The 24,289-nt window shown below is 43.4% G+C and overlaps 1 protein-coding gene across 4 annotated transcripts in view; it reads left to right on the top strand.

The window, feature by feature from the left end:
• The window catches only part of GRIN2B (glutamate ionotropic receptor NMDA type subunit 2B), a 494,586-nt gene that overhangs the window by 283,162 nt on the left and 187,135 nt on the right, over positions 1 to 24,289 (top strand). For 3 of the 4 annotated variants that reach the window (XM_060194403.1, XM_060194405.1, XM_060194404.1), the window contains one exon: positions 3,145 to 3,743. In XM_060194403.1, the coding sequence (XP_060050386.1) occupies positions 3,145 to 3,743 (599 nt within the window). Of the gene's footprint in view, positions 1 to 3,144; positions 3,748 to 24,289 lie in introns of those variants that run through there. The other variant, XM_060194406.1, reaches the window with a different exon arrangement.

Raw genomic sequence — 24,289 nt, 5'->3', positions numbered from 1 at the left:
GATTGCTGTATACCAAATGAATGTGTCAACTAAATGAATAACACAGGGCCACTCATTATGCCGGGAAACATTGGCCTGAGCTATAACTCTTGTCTTTTGATTTTCGTTCAGTGCCATAGATAAAATGGCTACATAAGGCATCCTTATTTAATGAAGGATTGGCAAAATTACAATGTTCAACTGGGCATTGATAGGAGAGAATAGTCAGTAAAGGGGATGATTGGGGAGGACGACAGAATTAGAAGGTAGGTTGAGGATAGATATGGTGGGGGAAGATGGAACTATTGCTTGTTTTCCCTCTTTCCTCCTTTGTTTACTTTCTACCCTGCCTTGGCTTCCTCCTCATAGTAGCTGGCAGCTACTTTAGGAACTCATTTATAATCATGGGAGAGTTTTAAGACAAGACTGAAAGAGAAGAGGGTCAGGTTGCTATATAATAGATTGGTTTTCTTTAAAATTCAATCTCATTAGCATGGACTCATTTAACATGCTATTTTTTTCCCTCAAGGCTCTCTCTCACTGTGTGTTTGAACCAGCTGTGGTTTCATGGTTGCTGGAACTTTCTGGGTACTCAAGAACCTCCTTGAGATAAGATCTGTTCATTTATCACAGAATGAGTGCACTGACTTCATTTATGTTTGAGATCCTTTTCCTCTGAAACCTGCACACTTTAAAGCGTGTTTGGAAGCTTTTGCCACTTGTCATGGCCACAGGGCTGGTGAAATTTTGAGAATGTGGCTCACGTGAGAGTCTCCTAAATTCTCTTCGACTGGAATTATAGCAAGGAAAATGCATGATCTCCTGAAAGCAATATCCTTTCTGCTGGAATGGTTGTCAGTTGGCCTTCTTTCCCTGTAGTAGCAAGTCTCTGTTGGCCTCTGACAAGTGCTGGAATAATTAAGCTGTGCTGTTCTAGACTCCCACTATATCCTCTAATTTAAAGAAGGTCAACTTCACCAGAAGGGCAGTGCTATATCCTAATAGAAGCCCAGGAGCAAGGGCTGCCCATGGTTTAGAACAGTCATTAACTCCCTGTTCTAATCTAAATTCACTCCATTACCCCACCCACCTTTCTACCTCTATCCTACCCCCAACTTTTCTAAATTTCATAGTCCTCTGAGGCCTCCATGTAAATGTTGTATATTTTAATAGTATTTTAAATTAGTGATTTAGTAATTTAGCCCACTATCAAACCAGGGGCTGTGGACACTAGCTGGAAAGCTTCCAGTGCCTGTTCTGTTCAATTGCAGTGCCCCCCCCCAAATACTTGATAATTTCTCAGATGTGCAACTATATGTTCCTGAATTCAGAAATCACCATCCAATTTTGTTTCAAAGTCCAGGATCTTGAAAGTGTCCTTTGGAGCTCTAGTCTAGGAGATAAAAAGGAAAATGGGTCCTTGAAAAAGACTAATTTCTGTAGCCTGGATTGTTACAGGATTGAAAGAAGCCCTCTGACAGGGAACACAGGCAAAGAGAGAGATGCCGTGGTACAGGGGTTGTCAGGTAAAGCAGGTTGAGAAGGGAGGTCAGGGCCCGGAGGCTCTTCATTATCTGGTGTCAGATTCTTCTAACCATAAGATAGAAGTAAAAAGGAAGGACTTGAAATCTCTAAACACCAAGATAAGCCTTGCTTAAGTTGGTAGACATTTAAAATGGCTTCTCCCTCAAAGGGAAGCAGAAAAAACAGAAGGTATTCAGAATTGGCAGAGGTGTGTGTGTGTGTGTGTGTGTGTGTGTGTGTGTGTGTGTGTGTGTCACGGAGGTCAGTGAGAATCTGTGGCATTATTGAATAAGAGATGGAACTGTCTTCTCTCTCCAAACTGCTCTAAAATGAAGCTTAAATATCTATGGTCTTGAATATAAAAATATATATAAAATTTCCTTATTGGGGAATTAATGTTTTACATTCAACAGTAAATACAATAGTTTGTACATTCATAACATTCCCCAGTTTCCCATATAATAATACAACCCCCACTAGGTTCTGTCCTATAATTTTCAGGATTCTCCCAGATGCCTCTTTTCCTTTGCCCCACCAACCCACCAAGCCAGTGTACCCATACCACCCCATAGCTCAGTTGGAAGGGTAGATCTACATTGGGATTTTTTTTTTAATTTCCTTATTGGGGAATTAATGTTTTACATTCAACAGTAAATACAATAGTTTGTACATTCATAACATTCCCCAGTTTCCCATATAACAATACAACCCCCACTAGGTCCTCTGTCATCCTTCATGGACCTGTATTCTCCCCACCCACCCACCCCAGAGTCTTTTACTTAGGTGCGATATGCCAATTCCATTTCAGGTTCTACTTGTGTTTTCTTTTCTGATCTTGTTTTTCAGGTTATGTTTACTCTGATTTAGGGATGCACTTGGACAATGGAGATGTTTGAAAGTCTCAAAAGTAGAACATGTGGGCTAGGGAATGGTTCAGTGGTAGAGCACAGCCCTTATATGAATGAGTTTCCAGTTCTAACTCTCAGCACCATTATCTGGTGTCAGATTCTCCTAACCATAAGATGGATGTAAAAAGGAAGGACTTGAAATCTCTAAATACCAACCCAAGACTTGCTTAAGATTGTAAACATTGAAAATGGCTTCTCCCCAAAGGGAAGCAGAAAAAAACAGAAGGTGCTCAGAATTGGCGTGTGTGTGTGTGTGTGTGTGTGTGTGTGTGTGTGTGTGTGTCTGTCTGTGTGTGTGTCTGTGTGTGTGTGTGTCTGTGTCTGTCTGTGTGTGTGTACATGTGTGCTCCTGTACTAATTTCACAGTAAAACCTTCCCTGAACTGACTGATATGAATATACTCAGTCATTATTCCACATTATGTGAGTCTTTATCTGTCTTGCTAAAGATATTAGCAGATTTGATTTGAGAAACCTGCCTTAGGTTCTTCACCCAAGGATTTTAGACAAGGACAGTACAGAGCTATACTGATTTTTCTCTAGGACCCAAGAGGTAATTTTTAGAAAGGCATGACATATATCTGCAATTAGCATGTGTCCAAGTTTAAAGGAATTATGTGAGAACTTAAATAATAGACATGAACCTTTATAGCCACATGATTCAAACTCCCCCACCTCACCATCCTTGGTTTGATTTCTCTCTCTTTGTTGTTCCCTACATTCCCCCTTTATAGGATGAATCCTCTATGTTCTTCCAGTTTGGCCCTTCCATCGAGCAGCAGGCATCCGTCATGCTCAACATCATGGAGGAGTATGACTGGTACATCTTTTCTATTGTCACCACCTACTTCCCTGGCTACCAGGACTTTGTAAACAAGATCCGCAGCACCATTGAGAACAGCTTCGTGGGCTGGGAGTTGGAGGAAGTGCTCCTGCTGGACATGTCCCTGGATGATGGAGACTCAAAGATCCAGAACCAGCTCAAGAAACTCCAGAGCCCCATCATTCTCCTCTACTGCACAAAGGAAGAAGCCACCTACATCTTTGAAGTGGCCAACTCAGTAGGGCTGACTGGCTATGGCTACACATGGATCGTGCCCAGCCTGGTGGCAGGAGACACGGACACAGTGCCCTCAGAGTTCCCCACAGGCCTCATCTCTGTGTCCTATGATGAATGGGACTATGGCCTCCCTGCCCGAGTGAGGGATGGAATCGCCATCATCACCACCGCTGCCTCTGATATGCTGTCTGAGCACAGCTTCATCCCCGAGCCCAAGAGCAGCTGCTACAACACTCACGAGAAGAGGATATACCAGTCCAACATGCTCAATCGGTGAGTGGACTGGCAGAGGTTAGAGGGCAACTTCCATGAATGGGCTGGGAGGCTCAGAAACAGTGGGAAAGGGGATTGATATGTTACCATGTGCAAGGACCAGGGCTTAAGCCCCCAGTTCCCATCTGCAGGCCAGAGCTTCACAAGTGGTGAGGCAATGCTGTAGTGTTTCTCTCTCTCTCCCTCTCTCCCTGTCCCTCTCCCTCTCCACTTACCCTCTTGATTTCTGTCTCTACCCAATAAAAATTAAGAAAAAGAAAAAGTGATAATGGTAAGAGCAGATCAAAAATGTCAGTGGACAGAGGAGAAAGGCTGTGCTCTGGCCTTGTGACAGGTGGTGACAGAGGTCAAGTTTCCTTATCCAGGGCTTGCTGAAATCTGCTCCTGTCCACAGAAACACAAGACATTGGCCTCCACTTAGTGAGCACTTACTATGCACAGGAGTTGCTCTAAGTGTCTAGGCAGTTTGACCTCATTTAGTTTTCAAGGCAACAACTCTTGTCAAGCAGGTTTTTCAAATTGCTCCCATTTACAATGTGAGAGTGATCACTAAGTGTCAGTTCAAAGTGTAAAAGGATGTAAGTTGTCTAAGGTCACTTGCTGTGTAAGAGGTTCTGTCTGGAACTAAACCCAGATCTCACTGAGCCTATATACACCTGATCACTCTATGAGGCACAGGAGACTTCAAAGCAAGGAAGGTAGCAGACCACTTATCCTCAGAAGTCCCAGAGAGGCTGGAGAGCAGAGTCTGTGAATCTGTAGGCAAAAGAGGAAGGAAGGTTCTCCTTCTTGCTTCACTTCTCTCTGCCTTTAAGACCAAAATGCTGCTAGAGAAGTATCTCTTGTGTTGTTTTCGGTATGGCATATTCTATAAGAGGAAGACAAGGGTGGCCATCCCCTTAGGGGGACTCTGTGACTGATGGGGGTGGGTGAGGGACAGGGCAAACTAGAAGAGTCTACTGCTTGCTTTTCTTTTTTTTTTTCCTTTTTATTTATTTATTTATTTATTTCCTTCTTCATTCTTTTTTTTAAATTTATTTAAGAAAGGATAAATTAACAAAACCATAGGGTAGGAGGGGTACAACTCTACACAATTCCCACTACCCAATCTCCATATCCCACCCCCTCCCCTGATAGCTTTCCCATTCTCTATCCCTCTGGGAGCATGGACCCAGGGTCATTGTGGGTTGTAGAAGGTGGAAGGTCTGGCTTCTGTAATTGCTTCCCTGCTGAACATGGGCATTGACTGGTCGGTCCCTTGGATAGGGCCCACTTTCCTGTATGCCTCTCCCAATCCATATCAAATAATACTGCTTGCTTTTCTAATTTTTAAAGCATTTTGTTACTTGTATAAAACTTTTACATGTTTACATTATAAAAATCCAAGCAGTATAGTAGAACACAAAGGAAGTAAAAGTGACTATAATTCTGATTAACCAGAGTTGGTCATCATTGAACTGATTAATGAACCTCTGTCTGTCTTTTTTTTTTTTTTTAGCCAGATCTCCAATCAGGTCTGGTTTACAGTGGTGCAGGGGACTAAACCTAGGACCTTTCCACACACATGGAAACACTACTGTGCTTGCTGCTCAAGAACCTGATTTCCTTTCACTCATTGATATGTTTTGGACCTCCATTAAAAATTTATTAGGAACTCTCTCAGACACACATAGATTAATTTAGTGGATCCAAATACATACTCAAGGATCCAACATCTCATTCAAGAAAGAAAATGTTATAAAATGTACTCTAGGAAGGTTGGAATGCATTTTGTGGGAGGTTGAGTTTATTTGCGATCTGTACTTGACTCGTTTCTAGGAGTCAAATTAAGTTCCTAATTCAGAGTTAGATGCAGCTGTAACCCCACTCTACCATTTGCCCACCTTGAACTCCTGTTCTTTTTGCTACTCCTTCCTTGCCACTGCTGGTCTGGTAAAGCCTGTCTTGGTTTTCTTCCTGCCCTTCTGGTGGTTTTGTCCCAGACTTTTTGTCATATTCCTCTTCCTTTGTGCATCTCTTAAGTATTGGTGCTTCTGAGGATTTTTCCCTAGACCAATTCTCTTTGCCTCTCCATTGGCAAGGATACAGTAAATGTCTGAAAATTTCCCCCTCAAGTTGCCATATCTGGCTGAAACCATGTCCAGCTTTGGCTTGACTTACTTGTTCTTTTGCCTGTGAGGGACTTCAGAACTTACATCTTCAAACCTTAGCTGCTTTTCCTCTCCAATTACCTTCCCACCACCTGTGAAGAATACATCAGATTACCAAGCTGCCTAAAACAATATAGCCAAGGCTTCATTGATTTTATATCACTGGCACCTCATGGCCAGTGCTGCTATTTCCATAGGTTTTCCCCTAGAAGTTCTCCCTCTGGAAGTTTTCACCCCCCTCTACTGCCTCGGCCCTCTTTGCTTACCCACACTGCCATATTCCTCTGGAATAGCTTCCAACTGCCAGGTCTGCTTTATTCAATCTCCACTGCAGCCACAGGGATCTGAAATGAAAATGTGATTTCATCACTCTCCTGTTAATAGCTTTCAGTGGTTTTTCATTGCTTCTATAATAAAATCACATCTCCTTAATATGGCTTAGAAAATCTTGCCCAACAGAAGCCCTCCCTCTCTCCACACTTGCTTCGTCTCCTCCCAGAACCACACCACATTCCTGCAGTACAGACCTCACCTCAGGATGTTGACAGCACAGGCACCAAGTCCTTGCTCAAGTCCAGTTCTTTCCTCTGTCTGAACACAATCCCCAGGTTCCCCTGCCCACAATCCACAAGTACTCCTTTACCATCTCCCAGTTGTCTGGTTCCTTATTCTCTGAACTTTAATCTTAACACCACCAGGAAGACTTACTGAGCCTGGACTCATGCCGTGGTGTACACTATCACTATGCTAAGTGCTTTCTCATTAATGCCACTTGGCCTCCCAAGAAAATGGTCAGACTATTGTAATTAGCTGCTTTGTCCTCTTGGCCCCAGAGCCTGGGAGATAGCATAATGTTTATACAAACAGCTTGAGTGCTTAAGGTTCTGATTTAATGCCTAAGGTTGCAGGTTCAATCCTTGGCACCACCAAAAGCAAGAGTTAAGCAGTGCTCTGGCAAAAATAACAGTAATAAAATAAAAATCTCACTATCCCTATACATTCTTTGATAGCAGTCACCTCTCCTATTCATTTCTGTGCCCACCACCCCTGCCACAGCATGTGACATGGGGAAGCCAGTAGGAGGAGTAAATGCTGGCCGTCAGGACCCTCCCTGTGCTATCTCCAGGACTGACTGCTGGAGCTTTTAAAAACTATGTTTTTTACTTCTGTGTGTCGATGTGTTTTTCTCAGAGCTGAAATTAAAATAGGAATCAGGCTATTTTACCAAAAGCTTGTCTATTAAAATCAAAGTTCACAAGGAGTATCACATCTACAACATCTGCCAAACATAAGGAATTAAAAAGCCTTACAAACTCTCAAAATGGCCCAGGAGTGAGTGCCTGACTCCCAAGAAGCTTCCTTTAGGTAAATGACAATCTGCAGGTAACAATACTTCCCATTTGGTTCACTACACACTTGTATGTAAGTGGCATGTGTTAGCCTCTAGAACTTTGAACTCATAGCCACAGAATCCTTATTGCCATTGCTCCTGATTACTGAGGAGGCCCTTAGGGCTCACCACATCTGCTCACCTTCTCCTCAAGCATGTGATCCTGTAGACTATTGAGAGACTCCCCCAGTGCCAGTGCAGGCATGAGAGAGGCCACGGTGGACAGGCAGTGGTACACCTGTTTGTGCACACATTAGCATGCACAAGGACCTGGGTTTGAGCCCCCTCTCTCTACCAGCAGGGAAGAAAATTTATGAGAAGTAAAGCAGTGTTGTCAGTGTCTGCCTCTCTCCTTATCTGTCCCTCTTCTCTCAATTTCTCTCCATCCAATTAATACAGAGAAAAAAAATAAAGGAAAAAGTGGGTGCTGGCAGCATTGAATATCTTGTGCAGGCACTGATAACCCCGGTGAGAAGAGAAAGAAAAAAGAGAGGCCAGCCACTGACTGATTTCCTCATGTGCTAACTGGAGTGTGTGTGTCTTTAGACTTTCACAGTAAATAAGCATCTTAGTATTTTGTCTCTAGCAGGGCCTAACTTTTCTGGGGCTCTAGTCTACCTGCCTGCTGTCTTCCCTGTCCTGCCCATGTATCTTCTGTTTTTGCACGTATGTATACACACACACACACACACACACACACACACACACACACACACACCTCAGGGTTCTAATCTCTTGGAAATATTTTAAATGTGTTTATCAAAACCCAGATAGGCTCTGGGGTATCTAAGAGAGGCTTTAAGGAGTATGTGTACACACATACACACACACACACACACACACACACACACACACACCCCTCTCCCTCAGGGTTCTAATCTCTTGGAGATATTTTAAATATGTTTGTCAAAACCCAGATAGGCTCTGGGGTATCTTAGAGAGGCTTTAAGGAGTTATTTCCCAAAGTTTGAGCTACTCTCCAGGGTTACGGGGTGGAGGACAAGACAAAGCACTGTCTGGGGACTTCAGTTAGCCATGCACCTCCCCTTAGTCCACTTCCCCCTCCATCTTCTCTTTCTCCCCTTCTTCTGACCTAGAAATATCCCCTTCCTCACTTGGGCCACTCTTTTAAATAAGCATCCTAGCAGCCACCCTTTGTAGTCACAGCAAGTGATCATTGTTGCAAATGGCTGCCTGTGTCATGTGAGGATTTTCTGCATTTAGGCCTAAGGCTTAGCTCCCTGGAACAGGAAAGGAGAACTCCCCTGGAGGGAGGATCCTGGGCTGGGGTAGGAGGAAGAAGGGGAGGAGAAGGGAGGTCTCCCAGCCTTGGGGTGGCAACTAAACATAGAACTGGGAGGAACTTACCTCTCACCTAAAAACCTCAGAAGTCTCCTGAGTACAAGGGAAAGCTCTCTGCCTGCCCAGATGTTGGTTTCCTTTCCAACTTAGGGGACAGAGGCAAGAGGGTGTGTATGGTAGCCTTTAATTCCAAAGAAACACTTATTTGAAGTGACTCACTTGTTATCAAAAGATGTTTTATAATGACACATGAACATAGGAGGATTCTTAAAACAACCTCTTTTAGTTCACTATCAGATGAACTTAAAAAAAAATAAGGTATCAGTGCAGAATGTTTCTGATAATATGCATGAATGACACTTAGCTACTGGACAAGATTTTTTTTAATTTAATAATGATTGACAAGTCTGTTTGCTAAGAAAGATACAATTCCACACAATTTCCCACCACCAGAATTCCATATCCCATCCCCTCCATTGGAAGCGTTCCTATCCTTTTTTTATATATATAAAAAGGAAACACTGACAAAACCATAGGATAAGAGGGGTACAACTCCACACAATTCCCACCACCAGAACTCTGTATCCAACACCCTCCCCTGATAGCTTTCCTATTCTTCAACCCTCTGGGAGTATGGACCCAGAGTCATTATGGGATGCAGAAGGTGGAAGGACTGGCTTCTGTAATTGCTTCAGCTCTGAACATGGGCACTGACAGGTCTATCCATACTCCCAGCCTGCCTCTCTCTTTCCCTAGTGGGGCGGGGTTCTGGGGCATTATAGCTCCAGGACACAATGGTGGTGTTGTCTGTCCAGGGAAGTCTGTTGGCATCATGCTAGCATCTGGAACCTGGTGGCTGAAAAGAGAGTTAACATATAAAGCCAAACAAGCTGTTGACTAACCATGAACCTAAAGGCTGGAGTTGTGCAGATGAAGAGTTGGGAGGGGGGCGTCCTGCATTTTGTAGATAGCTAGTAGCTAGTAGGCATATTTTAGTTACATTCCAAAGGGCCTGTGGCTATACTAGTTTTTTTTGTTGTTGTTCCTACAGATGAGCACAGAATGCGAGGTCAGATCTACAGGGATGCAGAGGTCACATAGGCTCCTATACTGAATATGGGCCCCAGATAAGATCAAATTGATGGGGTTTACAGTCAACAATATTTATACACCTTTCCCATATTTTGGAGCTACTCTCTTCCCAAATCCAGCTTTCTGACCCTTTTTCCAACCATGACATCATCTCCCTAGACAATAACTAGGATCCACCTGCATATCAGATTTCAGGCTCAGGGGAAAAAAAAAAAACCAGTATAGCTTTCCTATTCTTTATCCCCCTGGGAGTATGGGCCCAGGATCATTATGAGGTACAGAAGGTGTAAGGTCTGGTTTCTGTAATTGCTGAACCTAGGCATTGGCAGGTAGATCCATACTCCCAGCCTGTCTCTCTCTTTCTGTAGTGGGCAGGGGTCTGGAGAGGTGAGGTTCCAGGACACATTGGTGAGGTCATCTGCCCAGGGAAGTCAGCTTGGCATCATGGTAGCAGATGAGATTTGGGGCTCTCCATTTTGGAAAAAGCTAGGAAGTCTACTTTAGGTATATTTCAAGGGGCCTGTGACTACTAATTTTTGCCTGAGCTTGACATAACATGCAGGTGGGCTAAAGGTATTGTCTGGGGAGATAGTGTCAGGGTTGGAAACAGGACTAGAAAGCTGGATCATGGAAGAGAGTTGCTCCCCAATATGAGAAAAGTATATACATATTGTTAACTGTAAACCACATCAATCTGATCTGGGGCCCACATTCAGGAGCCTGTGTAATTTCTGTATCCTTGAAGGTCTGAGCTCACATTCTGTAGTCATAGCTAGGAACATTCTAGGCTGCACTCATTTTAGGACCCGTCTTCTTTGAGTGGCAGAGTATGTTGACCCAGCCTTCCTTTAGAGAGTGGGGAAGTTGTCCCTACCATAGTTGTTCCACATTGAGGGAAAGGTCCTGTAGAGTCCCACAAGAGGTCTTTTGATGTTGTTCCCGATGGAGATGACCAGTGACAGTGAATAGAGGGACCTGTTAGAGGTGTAGGTCCATCATATCTATGTGGGAATCCCAGCACTCCATGACTAGGGCCCTCAATGGTGGGGTGGCCTGGTAGTGATCAAGAGAACCATCATTAGAGTTTGCCAGTCTCTTTCCCATATTCAGCTTTTGTACTCCTTACTTAATCTGACAAGGTTAGCTTTAGAGTGATTGAGGGAAGTGAAATAGGAAGTAGGTGAGGGTGGGATCTAGGTCTAAGTAGAAACTATTTGATTAAGTACTTTATGATATCTTTTTTAGGTCTTTCTACTTGCTTGCTGCACTTACTGAGCCACTGCAAACTATTGTGAACTTTCACTTTTTTATGTTTAACTAGTGCACTTTTACTTTAAGATATATATTTTCCCCTAACTTATGGATAGATGTGCACATATGCCCTATATCATGGGCCTTGGTCTATATCTCAGTTCTGAGGCTTTGTTAGGAAGTGCAGTACTCAAAATGGATTTAGGGAGTCCTATGAGCTAGGAAAGGTTTCACCAGAGTAATGAAGCTCAAGGGTTGACATCCCACGCTTGCCATCTCTGGACATCATCTGAAGTGAAACTTGACTCTTAAGGGGCTTACAATAAACACACACAAACCAGTTACATTTGGATTTCGATTCACAGAAGATAATTTTGTCACATATAACTATCCCAGAATCACATGGAACATACGGATACTAAATCACAATTAGTTACTTATCTGAAATTCAAATTTACAAGGGCTCCTGTTACACCATTGCATTTTTGGCAAAGTCATGAAATATTTTTTCTATGCAAAAATGCATCATGACTTTTCCAATAACCCACTATTTGCTAAATGTGACAACCCTACTTGGTATACTATAGAATTAGCTTTTCCATGAAGATTTTAGCATTCAGGTATTTGTGTCTTATTAGTAGAAGCAGTACAGTGTTTCCAAGCCATGCCAAGAGTTTTATTCCAGCCAGAAGCTTTGATTGTGACTCTTGGAGAATTTCTTAAAGCACAGAGTCTCACAGTGAAGGATCTTCATAGTTGTTGAGAGACACCTGAAGATCTTTTGGCACCAGATGATCATAGTGTTTCAGAAGTGATTAGGCCCGTCTTCCAACACCCTTCTTTATTCCCGAGCTGGAGACAGAATTGTTGGCTCTTAGCTCTCTCCTTCATCACTTCCAGGGGGAGCAAGCAGGTGCTGGTGAGCTTCCTTCCCACATGCTCTCTCATACAAGTTTAGTCTGTCTCTGCCACTCAGGCCATGGCTGGCTTACTGCCCCTAACCGTGTCTCCAACACCACTACCCTCCTGCTCTCCTGGTAGGGCACTTGGGAACTTGTAGAAAAAAGCAGATGTGACTTGACAGGACAGGATCTCACCCTGCAAACCTCTTGTGACTCTCCCCTATTCCCGTTTCCTACACAGAATCACATTTTCTACTCAAGCTTTGTTTTAACCCTTGCCCTGATTTCTCTGTCCTTGTGAAAGGCACCATTGCAAAAGTTTGAAATTTATCCCCTTCATAGACCAAGTTTTTCTTTCTTTCTGTTTTTTTTTTTTTAAACTATAAAGACAGGAACATACAGAGGAGGGAGATACTCCAGCTCTGGAGCTTCCACCGGTTCCATTGTAATTCTCCTATGCATGGAGGGAAGGACTTTAAGCCTGGGCTTCACTCCCTGCATGCAGGCACCCTATTTGTAAAGCCACTTGTTTGTTTCCTGCTTTGTTTCTTTTTTTTAAAATATTTTATTTATTCCCTTTTGTTGCCCTTGTTGTTTAATTGTTGTAGTTATTATTGTTGTTGTCATCGTTGTTGGATAGGACAGAGAGAAATGGAGAGAGGAGGGGAAGACAGAGAGGAGGAGAGAAAGATAGACACCTGCAGACCTGCTTCACTGCCTGTGAAGCGACTCCCCTGCAGGTAGGGAGCCGGGGTTCGAACTGGGATCCTTATGCCCGTCCTTGTGCTTTGCGCCACCTGCGCTTAACCCGCTGCACTACAGCCCGACTCCCCCTGGCTTTGTTTCTTAAGAGATGGGTATAACTGTGGAGAATTCTGCTTTGATAGGTTCTTCAGGAAAGAGTTCTGATCAAGAGGATCTTTCCAGAAGATGCTGTCTTCACTCACCTCCAAGCCTCAACTCTTCTACACCCTCTCAGAAGCTTGGTGCTGGGATAGGGTGGTAGTGCACCATGTAGAGCTCACCCATTACCATGCTCAAGAACCTGGGTTCAGGCCACAAGACCCTGAGCCCCACTGCAAGGGGGAAGCTTCACCTGGTGGTAAAGCAGTGCTGCAGGTGTCTTTCTCCCTCTCTGTCTCTCCCATCCCTCTCAATATCTACATCTGTTTTAGAAAGGGGGGAGGGTCAGGCGATATAGCATGGCAGCTTAAGCACACATGGTACAAAGCTCAAGTACCAGTGTAAGGATCCTGGTTCAAGCCCCTGGCTCCCCACCTGCAGGGGGATTGCTTCACAAGCACTGAAACAGGTCTGCAAGTGTCTTTCTCTCCCCAGTCTGTCTTCCCCTCCTCTCGGTATTTCTATGACCTATCCAACAACAATGGCAGTGATAACAACAATAATAACAGCAACGATAAAAACAAGGGCAACAAAAAGGGAAAAGATGGCTTCCAGAAGCAGTGGATTTATAGTTTAAACTTAGTTTGTTAGAATCTTTGTTTATCACAAAGCTTATCACACCCTTAGGGCAGCTATAAACAAGGGTGGGTACACAACTTAATTGATCTTTCACTTAAAAAGCTAAGATAAACCTCATAGCTTAAATGTTTAAAAATAAATTTTTACTGTTACATTTATTTTAGATGACAATATTAGACTAAATAATTTTGTTGAATCACATCTGCTGAATAAAAAAAATTTATCAGGCCAGGAATATCATGTTTAACCCTTTATTCCTGGCAAGGCCACTGCTCTACCCTGACTGGGTCATTAGAAAGCCAGACTAAGCATGGAATTTGTTACAGTGGCAGTTGGTATTAGGGTGCTGGTGATATTTAGAATTCTCACAAGTATGAGAGACTGCAGAGGCATCTAACCACGCCTAGAGATCTCAGAAAATCTCTAACTAATGAACTGATGCTGATATTAGCTATCAGAAGGACGAAACTGTCTTATATTTTAGTCTGGTAAAGGTGTGCCAACTCTACAAGTCAGGATCTTTAAAATCACATTCAGCTTAACTAAATCTTATTTAAAACTTAAAACAAAATCTAGTTATTTCAGAGGGTTAACACACATTAGTGAAAACAAAGTTAGCACACAAATTTAAAACAGACATTCTTGGTGAAAAAAAAATTTTTTTCTTAGCTCACAGCCACTCCCCCCCCACCCCACCCCAGGAGGGGTGGGTGTGGCTAGAGGAATGATTGACTGCAGTCTTTGCCAATCTGTGGAGCAGGAGCTCTGTGATGTGATTGGCTGCACGGATAGAACAGGCGGGCTTAGTTTACCACCACGCGGAGAAAAAAATTTTGGAAGTTTCTTTTCTGGGCTAAGGTACATTTTAGATTTTTAAAGAAACAAATCATTAAATTGCTATCAAAAGTGTGTGCTGGTTCTCTAATAACCTTTAAGTTAAAGAGACCGTCTTGTTTGATTGATTTCTTTCTTTCTTTAAAGAATAACTTGCTAGCCAAATAATATCTCACTCAGAACTGGGTTAACGTTTTCTGAGGGCTCTGGCCGTCACAAAAAAGCTTTATCTTTTGCGTTTTCCTTTTAAGCAGTAAATAGCAGTTTTAAGACCATGCCTAGGTCCACTTTAATGTCTGATTGACTCAGAAATTAGGAGAGGGTATAGAACAAAATGCCACAAAAGTGGGAGAGGAAAAAATTAGGTCAGACTCATTTAAGATTAAACATGGGAAGGACACTCAGTTTCTCAGAGCCTGGCCAGGGTTCTGATCTGCTGAGGTTCCTTCTCTGTGTCCACTCCACGAGCTTCCCTGGAGCTTGAAGGATAGGGAGAAGGAGAGAAAGATCACAGGGACTCAAACGAGAGCCTCGGGGTTACTTTCTGATGTACTTTGGTACTGCTTCTTGATTTCCTGGAGTCACGGTCCTGATCCTCTACAGTTGGACCAGCATTTTTTTCAACCGGGTGCTTGGGGTCAGGAAATTCTGCCCCACGCTATGGGCGCCAGATTTCGGGGTGTCTCTCTCTCCTTCTCCGGCAGGGTGTCCTCCAGGGGAGAGGTAACGGGCTGGTTCTTTCTCGCTCACGACAGGGGTGACACGAAGTAAAAGACACCAGGGGACTCTTAGCGTGAATCTAGAATCTGAGTCCTTGAGTCCCAGAATCCTAGAGTCCGTTTATTAGCAAAATTGACATGAGTTAAATAGAAAAGCAATGGAGGTAATTATTGTTGAAATATGTCAGAAATTACAGGTTTCTTAACAGTCAGCATGCCCCCAAGGTAGGGGTCTGGTATTACAAGAATTGATGAGATACAAAACAGTTATTCTCCATGACACAAGCAACTTAATTATCCAAAGGTATTTGAGAGAAGCACAGGGGTTAAACTCGTAGGGTGAGACAGAGAGAAGATGAATATCAAAAGGCCATATAGTTTGGAATTTCTCTTGTCTGGGGTCTGAGGTGTGTGATGAAGTGTGTGATAAGGTGTGTTCTTCTGTGATCAGAAGGTGACTTTGAATAAGTGAATCTGCAGCCATGTGGCCTGTGGTTAATGGAGGGAAGTACTGGGGTATCTGTGGGCCTGAGAGTCAAGAAGGAAAGAACCAAGTCTGAGTTTCCCCCCTTATGCTCACCTCTGTTGAGAGAGACTTACCAAGAGGTTATCTTCTCAGACCTCCATCCAAAGATGGGGGTGGTTCTCCCTAAGCTCTATCAGGCTTACACATGGTCCCAACAGTGGTCAAACAGAGATGTGAAGGAAATGGGAATCAACAGCCCCATTTTCCATTTTTTAAGGTGCATGTACTTTCATGAGAGAGACAGAAGTCTGTTGGACTCTAGCATATGGTGGGTCTGGGGACTGAACTGGGACCCCTGGAAATTTGTCTGGAGCCTCAAACTTGCAAATCTTTTGTTTGTTCATTTATTTACATGTGGTATGAGGGAATGAATACAGAGCCTTTTGCATGTGTGATACCTCTGAGCAGCCTTCCTGGCTCAATTTTCTGTTTTTATTTATAAAGAGAGACACCATGGCACTGCTTTGCCATCCACGGAGCTTTCCTGATGCCATCCATGGTGCTCCCATGTGGCCTCAGGGCCTCACATATGATGGGGCACATGTTCTTTTGGGTGATCTATCACCCAGCCCCTCTGTGCCTTTAATTTAAGATGTATTTGATGAGAAAGAGACTGAGACTAGAGCATCAGTTTGGTCACATAATGTACAGGAATCTAGACCTGAAGGCTCAGGTTTACAAAACATAAGCTCTGCTGAGCCGCCTATCCATCTGATCCATCTTCTCAGTTGTGTTGTGGAGGTGGGGTGGGAGATAGAGTCCTGGGTTAGGCCATGTGATGCCAGGTTCTGTCTTCATATGTTAAAATTTTTTTTTTCATTTTCCCCAGAGCACTGCTCAGCTCTCATTTATGGTGGTGCTCAGGACTGAACCTGGGACCCACGAATCTCAGGAATGAAGATCTTTTTGCATCACCAGTATGCTAGCTCCCCAGCCTCAGACTGTCTTGTATCTGCCTCAGGGACATGGATCTCAGGTCCTTCCTTTACCATACTGCCACCAACTCTTCATGGAGATTTGATTGACTTGGAAGACAGCTTGGTGCCACTCCAACCCCAGCCTCATGCTATATGCCTTCTGAGTAATGAGATGGTAGAACAGTGAGTGGATGCTGAAAGTGTGTAAACCAGACCTCAGGCAGGTGCTTATGCCAGAAACCTCGCATTCTAGTTCATGACACAACTGTGCAGAGCAGGCTGCCTCTTAGCTGGTTGACCATGGTCTGGACAGAATATACCCTGGCCTGGTGGTGTTTCCTTTGTCCCCCCTCTTCCCTGCATTGCTCCTGTCCTGATTCTTACACAAAGATGCAAATATAGTTAATGGGAATCATTGGAGCTGGCATTATTTAGGAATGAGTGGGAGTCATGTCTCCATCTGCTATCTTCCCAGCAGAGGATAAAGGCTGGCTGGGTGGGGGAGGAGTGTATGCTGGGGGGTGTGAAGGAGCTGCTAGAGAACTAATGTCATATGTGACTGAAAGGGGCCAAGCAAAGCCTGAATGAGGACAGGACCATATGGCCAAGGGCAGTTTCTCCAGAGTAGAGTTTGGCTTTTCAGCATGTATAAGACCTCACCCACTTGAAAGACAGTGGTTTGTACTTATTTGTTTCTCCTCTCTTGAGGCTGATGCACATGCTCAGGTGCCCACTTTTGGACAGAAGTTCTGAGACATTCTGTGGCCTCGGAAGATTTGGACCAAGTGGGATTTTTGGCATGACTGACTTTCAAAGTGGTGACAAAGGGATCTGAACCAACAGACAGGTTGAAGGTGGTGGCAGCTGGAGCAGGGCTTCAGGCTCCATCTCTTCACTCTCATGGTTTCATCAGTGGTGCTTCCTCTTCCAGAAGAGCCTGGCAGGGTTAGTGTACCCAGATTGGCATGGATCTTCAAGCTGGGCTGGCTGGTCACACGTGAAATAGTGACTACTGACAGAGAGCTCCCTGCTGCTGAAATCTGTTCCCTCTTGTCCAGTTTCCAGTAGTGGCAGCTGGCCTGAGGGCTGCCCACCATTTCCCTCCCTTTCTCTGGCCATCCCTGCCCAGCCTTTACTCCCTTCATTCACTAATGCTCCACTTGACTTTCTTCAGTCCATTTTATCTTTATCCAGAGAACTTGCCAAATCTTGACCTTTTTGTGCCTCACTTTTCTCTGTTTTCACTGAAAAGCATTAAAGGCTCTTTTGCCTCTGGCTTTTCATGTCCACAAGTGACCCGATGTGTAGCTGTTGCCCAACACACACTCGTGTGACACTGTCGTACTGTGTGGACATTAACGTCTGTCCAGTGGAGAAGAACATTATCCAAGATTGGATGTGGACACGCTTCCTTGCTTCTTCATCTCACAGAGGCCAGAAGCTGTGCAGTTGATTTTATGGAAAAGGTTAGGTATGGGTAGACACTGGGAGAAATCTTTTCAAGTAGCTATCCTGGAATTGGCTTTGGCAAACAGGTCTTTCCTTCCAACCTAGTCCCATTATTGAGGTCCCAACAGCTGTGGGGATGGTTGCTAAGTAACACTAGTACATTTATTGTTTGGGCAAGAAGGCAGACCTGATAGGTAGGTCTATACACTTTTTTTTTCTGTTCTTTTTTTTTTTATTTAAGAAAGTATTAATTAACAAAACCATAAGGTAGGAGGGGTATAACTCCACACAATTCCCACCACCCAATCTCCATAACACTTTTACACTTTTAAGGAGTCTATAAGCATCTTATTTTTCTAGTTAAAAGATCTCCCCTGACCAAGCAATAGAAATAGCTGTGCATGTCACATTGTGACAATATTGTGTTAATGCAAGTAAGTCTTAACTCACAATTCTCTAAAAGAGATCACAGTTGGTGTCCTGTTGAGGATTTGTGTCAGATAGATTTAATAGTTGACATAAAATCTAATGATAAAAACAGCAAGCTGTTCATTATTATGGCTAACAATGATGGTAATACAAGTGACCATTTTCTAGCAAACAGTCTACACATATTTAATTTCATTAAACATCATTACAGAAGGCTGCAAGGATTTCTATTCCTAGTGTGAATGTGGTTATCAGTTGATGGAAATAAAATATTTAATGCCTTTTAATTTTCTCAACATTGTTTGTATTTACCCCTTTGCCTGAGTAAAATTGTACCCAGAATCTTTTGGCAGGGCAAAAATAGCATAGTAGTCATTATAAAATAATTTGCTGTCATATAGATTTTTATAATTTGTCAAATTTTTCTGCTTTTATGTAGAGAAAATTGCAGGGGTGTGTGTGTGTGTGTGTGTGTGTGTGTACGTACGCATGCACACATGTGAGATTGTGTTAGAAACTGACAGGAGAAACTGAGTGACACAGTGCCATTTTGGTCATTGCTGTGCTATTGCATCTCATGTATTAACACACTGATATACTTCTTTTCCCAGGGAAAAGGAAATCATATATTCATTGACCTGATCTATAATAGAATGTCTCTAAACACCATAAAGAAAGCAGAAAAGAGTTGAGAGCCGAGAGCACTGGTACAAAATTCTTAGTCTAAAAATGAGTGTGGTTCTTATTAACTCAGAGCTTTTCTATGCTTTTGTATACAAAGTTCTAAGAGGCTTCTGAGGGAGTCTTATGGCATCAGGAACCTGACTTAACCAATATGCATGTAGATAATTGGGTGGTCTGCCCAGAGCTGGGGTGGTGACTGAATGATGCCAGGACCCAGATTCCTATTGGAATTATGCATTTTTTGTTGTTGTTCTTGCTTACAAGGTATGACATTCACTGTCTTAAGATGTCTGCCTAAATTGTTTGAAGAAACAGAATGAAATTGGAAAGTAAGGAGGGTAAGAGTTTATTTTTTAAAAGCAACTGCCTAGAAGTCCCCCACTTTGCATAAAGCCTATTGGTCAGAAGTCAGCGGTCTCAAGTAGCAGCAAGGAAAGCTGAGAAGTTTAGTTTTTAATTTCATCAATAGTCACTCAATTAAAAAAAAAGAATCAATGATTTTTAACTACATACCTGAGAGACAGTGAAGGGTATACCATTGGTAGGCAGCTGGCAGTGCCAGAAATACCTGATTATCTGACTTCTCAGATGGCCACTCAGAAATAGCCTAATGGGAATCAGGAAAGCAAGCTGAAATATTTCAACAACCAGTTAACAAAAAAGAAAAAAAGAGGTAAAGTACAGGGCCTGTTAGGAAAACCCAGCAGAAAACCTTGAAAGGCACATTATCTGAGACCATTTGGGGCAAAATGTGATAAATTCCCCACACTTCATGTAACCCTCCCCCAAAGGCTTCTCTGTCTAGAGAAAAAGCATAGTCATTGCAAGATCATCAGTGAGAGGTTAAATTATATTGATTATCCTTGGTTTTAGACATTAGAGAACTTTATAATACCTTTCTGAAATTTTCCACTTAAAATGCTTCCTATAATCAGGAAAAAGCTTAGCACTTTAAAATACTAAGGTTCAGCAATTTAGAAATTTTACTTTGAAAAGGTGATTGAGTGAATATCATGTGCCAAGTGCTTTATATAGTCTTGTGTAATCTGAAAAGTACTACGCTATTACCTGCTTTTTTAAAAGAAAGAAACCAAGATCCAGGAAGAAAGTCACTTGCTGACTTTACTCCCAGTTAATGTTGGGTTTCAAATCCAGAGTCTGAATTCCAGATGTGCTTTGCCTCACCTCATCAATTCCTCTGGGGAGGTTTGAGTCCATTACACATGACTCTGATGTGTGCAAACCCCTCACTAACCCATGGGGCAGGCTGGTTCTTTAACCAAGACTCCCCTTTCTTAATCCTTCTGCTGAATCTTTGTCCCAAAGACTAGACTGAGCAAACCATGGCTGCTCAAGGTGTCCCACTCCAAGCCTGTTTCCTCCTGCATTCTGACATCTGTCACCTCTCTGGTCCTGTAAGTTCCTAAGTTTGTCAACCTACACAGAGAGGAGCAACATGTAGAGTCCTTGAACACTTGAAAATCTTGGGGAAATAAGTAAAGACAGACTCTCTCACTTCCCAGAGGTTCTAGAAAGAATATTGTGCATACTGCCAAGGACATGTAATGAGACAAAGCATGAACTTGGCCTCTGTCGTGATCTACAAATGTCCTCCAGGGCTGCTGTCTTTTTTGTGACAGGTCAGACTAGTTTGGATTTGTTTAACTCAGCCAGAGATTAGGGTAAACTGCAAACAAGGCAATTGAGAGTGAAGGGCATGTGGCACTTGGGAGGCCACTTTCTGGACCTCACAAACTGACACAGTGTTCTATTAATGCCCCAAGTCCTGTGCTTGGTGCTGCACACACAGCAGCATTTGTGAAGAGAATGAGAGTTCTTCTAATTTGCTGGTTTGGATTTTTTTAAAAAAATTTTATATTTATTTTTCCCTTTTGTTGCCCTTGTTTTTTTATTGTTGTATTGTTGTTGTTATTGATGTTGTCCTTGATAGCACATAGAGAAATGGAGGGGAAGACAGGGGAGAGAAAGATAAACACCTGCTGATGTGCCTGTTAAGCGACTCCCCTGCAGGTGGGGAACCAGGGGATCGAACCACAATCCTTATGCTGGTCCTTGCGCTTTGCGCCACCTGCACATAACCCACTGCACTACTGCCCACTCCCCGGATTTACTTCTCTTGTAACAAACTGAAGTCCCTTAATGAGTCCAAGAAACAAAGACAGTAATTTCAGAATACATTGCTTAAAAACAGAAGACATTTCAGGTGCTTCTGACACGAGGCCATGAGGGATGAAGGGGGGCGGAGGGAGAGGGAGATACCCTGGAGGTGAGGAGACAAGAAGCTTCCCACTCTAGCTGATTCCAGCTTAATTGTTTGACCTCTTTATCATGGGTTATTAGCCACCTGCAAATGCAAAGCTTCATAAAAGAATGTTCTATCAAAACATGCCAGAGCCCCCCTCCTCTACATGTACACACATGTACTTTGTGTGCTCACTCACCAAGTTTAAAAACAGGAAACCTGGGGTTGCCATAGCTCCCAGTGCCACTCAGTGCCTCCCTATGACTTTGATGTGATCTCACTTCAGAACAGGGTTTAACAAGGATCTGGCTTAGAGCGGCCTCTAGTGGCTCAGTCCTTAAATAAGTAGGTCCTTTCAGGAAACATTCAGCCCAATTCCAAATTAACCCATGCCAGCCAAGCTGAGTGCAAGCGCACAGGGGTGGTTGTGTGAGTGAGTGAGTGTGTGTGTGTGTGTGTGTTCTGAGCCTTTTTCCAGGTGTTTCATTTTTGCAGAATCTGTCCTTCCCATTGTTCACAAGTAGCAAACTCTTGGTTCTTGTAGCATACTCTGATGGGTGGGGGTAGTCCAGGAGCACAGCGTTACAGACTGGGTGCTGGGATGACTAGAAGCTAGCTCAGTCCTTTGCTTCTGAAATGAATCATCAGGTTCTGACAGCAAAGCTTTGTGTATCTCCAGTTTCCCGTGCCCATACTTCTCAGACCTGTTAACACAGCAGAACTTCTTGGGAAACTTTAAATCAGATAGAGATCCCAAGTCTCCCTGCAAACCATGAGATTTAGTCAGACAGCAATAGGATAGGGACCTGGGAACTGACCTGATTAATTCTAAAGGGCTGCCAGGTTGGGAAGTACTGTTGGGCCACTACTGTTGTCTTGGCCTCATTGTCCAGAAAGTACAAAATACAGAGACAGTGTTTGTATCAATTTTCACTTGGTGCTTATGAAGAGATTCCTTTCTTTGCTTCTCCCCTGTTGGCTATTCTGAATAGTGTGCTCCCTGTTAGCACTAAGAAATTCAATTTGGAAAGGGGTGAAGAAAGGATTTTACCAGTGGCAATCCTCTAGAAGTTGGTATAGATGCCCCTATGGTTCTTGACCCTTTCCCCCCAGCTCTGTGCACCTGGCACCTGTTTGATGCAGAGGCATATGTGTCTGGCAGTAAAACTGGAGCAGCAAAACGAATCTGACTTTAAATGACATTTTACTCCCCCATGCACGTAGATTACAAATCTAAGAAATAGAACTTGAAAGCTTCAAATTTGACGTCTGCTGGCTTTGATGGGAAATTGATGCTTTGTTAAATTTCGAAGCACACAAGTGGCTTTAAAATGAAAGTTATTAGAACTAGAAAATGATGCTTTTTGTGTTACTCTGCTGTTATTGCATTTAATAGAATTGCTCCCCAAAGTGCCACAGAGTAAAAGAGAAAACAGAGTGGAGAATGAGGAAGATGTAGGTTGGGGGGTTGTTTAGGGAAAGAGAAGAAATGGTGGGCCATACAACTTCACAACCTCTCCGCCAGAGGCTGGCGAAGACCACCTACCAGAAGACCAGAGGAGCTGGGCCAAGAGTGTTCTGGCAGGGACTTACTCCTAGTTTCATAATGTGTGATATGAAATGGTTCTAAAGGTTGTGGACCAGCACAAGTGTTAGGTCAAAGTGATATTCATTGTGTTAACAAGGACATAATTTTTAAAAGACAAGGGTAGTATTATTACCCACCTGATTAGATACTGTGTGACACAGGAAACCTGTCTAGTGGAATAAGGAGACAGAAATGTTACCTGGGTGCTATCTATCATAACTGTGGTTTGTGATTTGCTAGTGCTACCTTTAACCCATCTGTCCCCCACCCAGCCATCTCACCTACATTTATCATGAAGGTGCCTGGCTGAACAGATGGTATTTTGTATCATGTCCTTAAGGCCACCAGACTTGGGCATAACTGAATGGTATTGAGGACAATTGTTCCTATTCAAACTCCCACTCCCAGATCTGGCATTTTTCAGCATCTCAGCATCTCATCACCATAAGCACAATAGGAGGAAAGTGCTGTCAGGTGCAAGGCATATTTGCTGCTTGCTATACCACACATGCTCCTCAAGCTGCGTCAGGCATGCTCTACTACTGAACTGGTCCCTCAGGATTGGGCTAGCAATATCTTGGTAGGCAAAAGTTCCCATTTTGCTTGTGTCCAATGACTGCTACTACAAGCAGGATTGTGAGTTGGGGGACGGGACGAGTGGGATGGGGGGTGGTGGCAAAGTATAATGAATATTTTCCAGATTTCCTGTCAGAAACACACAAGGCTCTGTTGGCTTCTATGTTGGAGGTTGTAAGGGTGAGTAACAGATGGCAGAGCAGACACACCATGAAACTCAACACTTGTGGACCTGTGAGGCATAATGGCTGAGGGCCCATGGCCATTGTAATGGCCCTGGTATATTACCAAGGTGTCCTTGTATTTGCTGGTGTTGTTTTCATCTTGACAGAGGTGATGTAAGCTTCATTTCATTATGACTGGTTGGTATTGTCCTAAGAGTAGGGCAAAGAAGGGCATGCAGGAGTTCACCTCTCCAGAGGTACTATGCTGTAGTGCACTTCACTTATGAGTCAAAAGGGTAACCCAGAAACCCAACTGGCAGAGCCAAGGGGCCAGTAGAGAGCTGAATGGACATTCAGGAGCACTGGGACATATTTCATCTATCTCTCCCCAAAGGTAAAATTGGAAAAGGGGGGTGAAGAAAGCAAGCACTGCCTTTGTAGTCTTGTGGGCCCTGTGTAAAGGACACACATGCTAAGTCTGTCAGCCTCAGCAGTGACACGTGCTTCAGATTGTGATCTTGTCCCCCTGCCCAAAAAATGTTTTTCCACTCCTTCTGAGGGCTGGAAGAGGATTCTGTTTCTCCATACCCGGATATACCAGCTGTTGAATCAGTCCCTCTGGTTACTGTGAGCAGCGGGGAAATATGTCTATGAAATGAAATAGACAGGAGACAGAAAGCACAGGACATGTCTAAAGGGAGAGAGGCATTGCAGAAATAATTAAGACCAGGGCTTGATCCTATCTAGCCTTAGCACTGAGCCCCTGAAAACAGAGCCCTTTCTCCCCAGATTAGCCACAGTGGTCTAATCTTTACTGATGAAAGAAAG

The sequence above is a fragment of the Erinaceus europaeus genome, chromosome 7, assembly GCF_950295315.1.
Source record: "Erinaceus europaeus chromosome 7, mEriEur2.1, whole genome shotgun sequence".
In the NCBI taxonomy this organism is placed as follows: domain Eukaryota; kingdom Metazoa; phylum Chordata; class Mammalia; order Eulipotyphla; family Erinaceidae; genus Erinaceus; species Erinaceus europaeus.
Note: the sequence above shows the minus strand (reverse complement) of the source record. Positions and strands in the feature narration are given on the sequence as shown.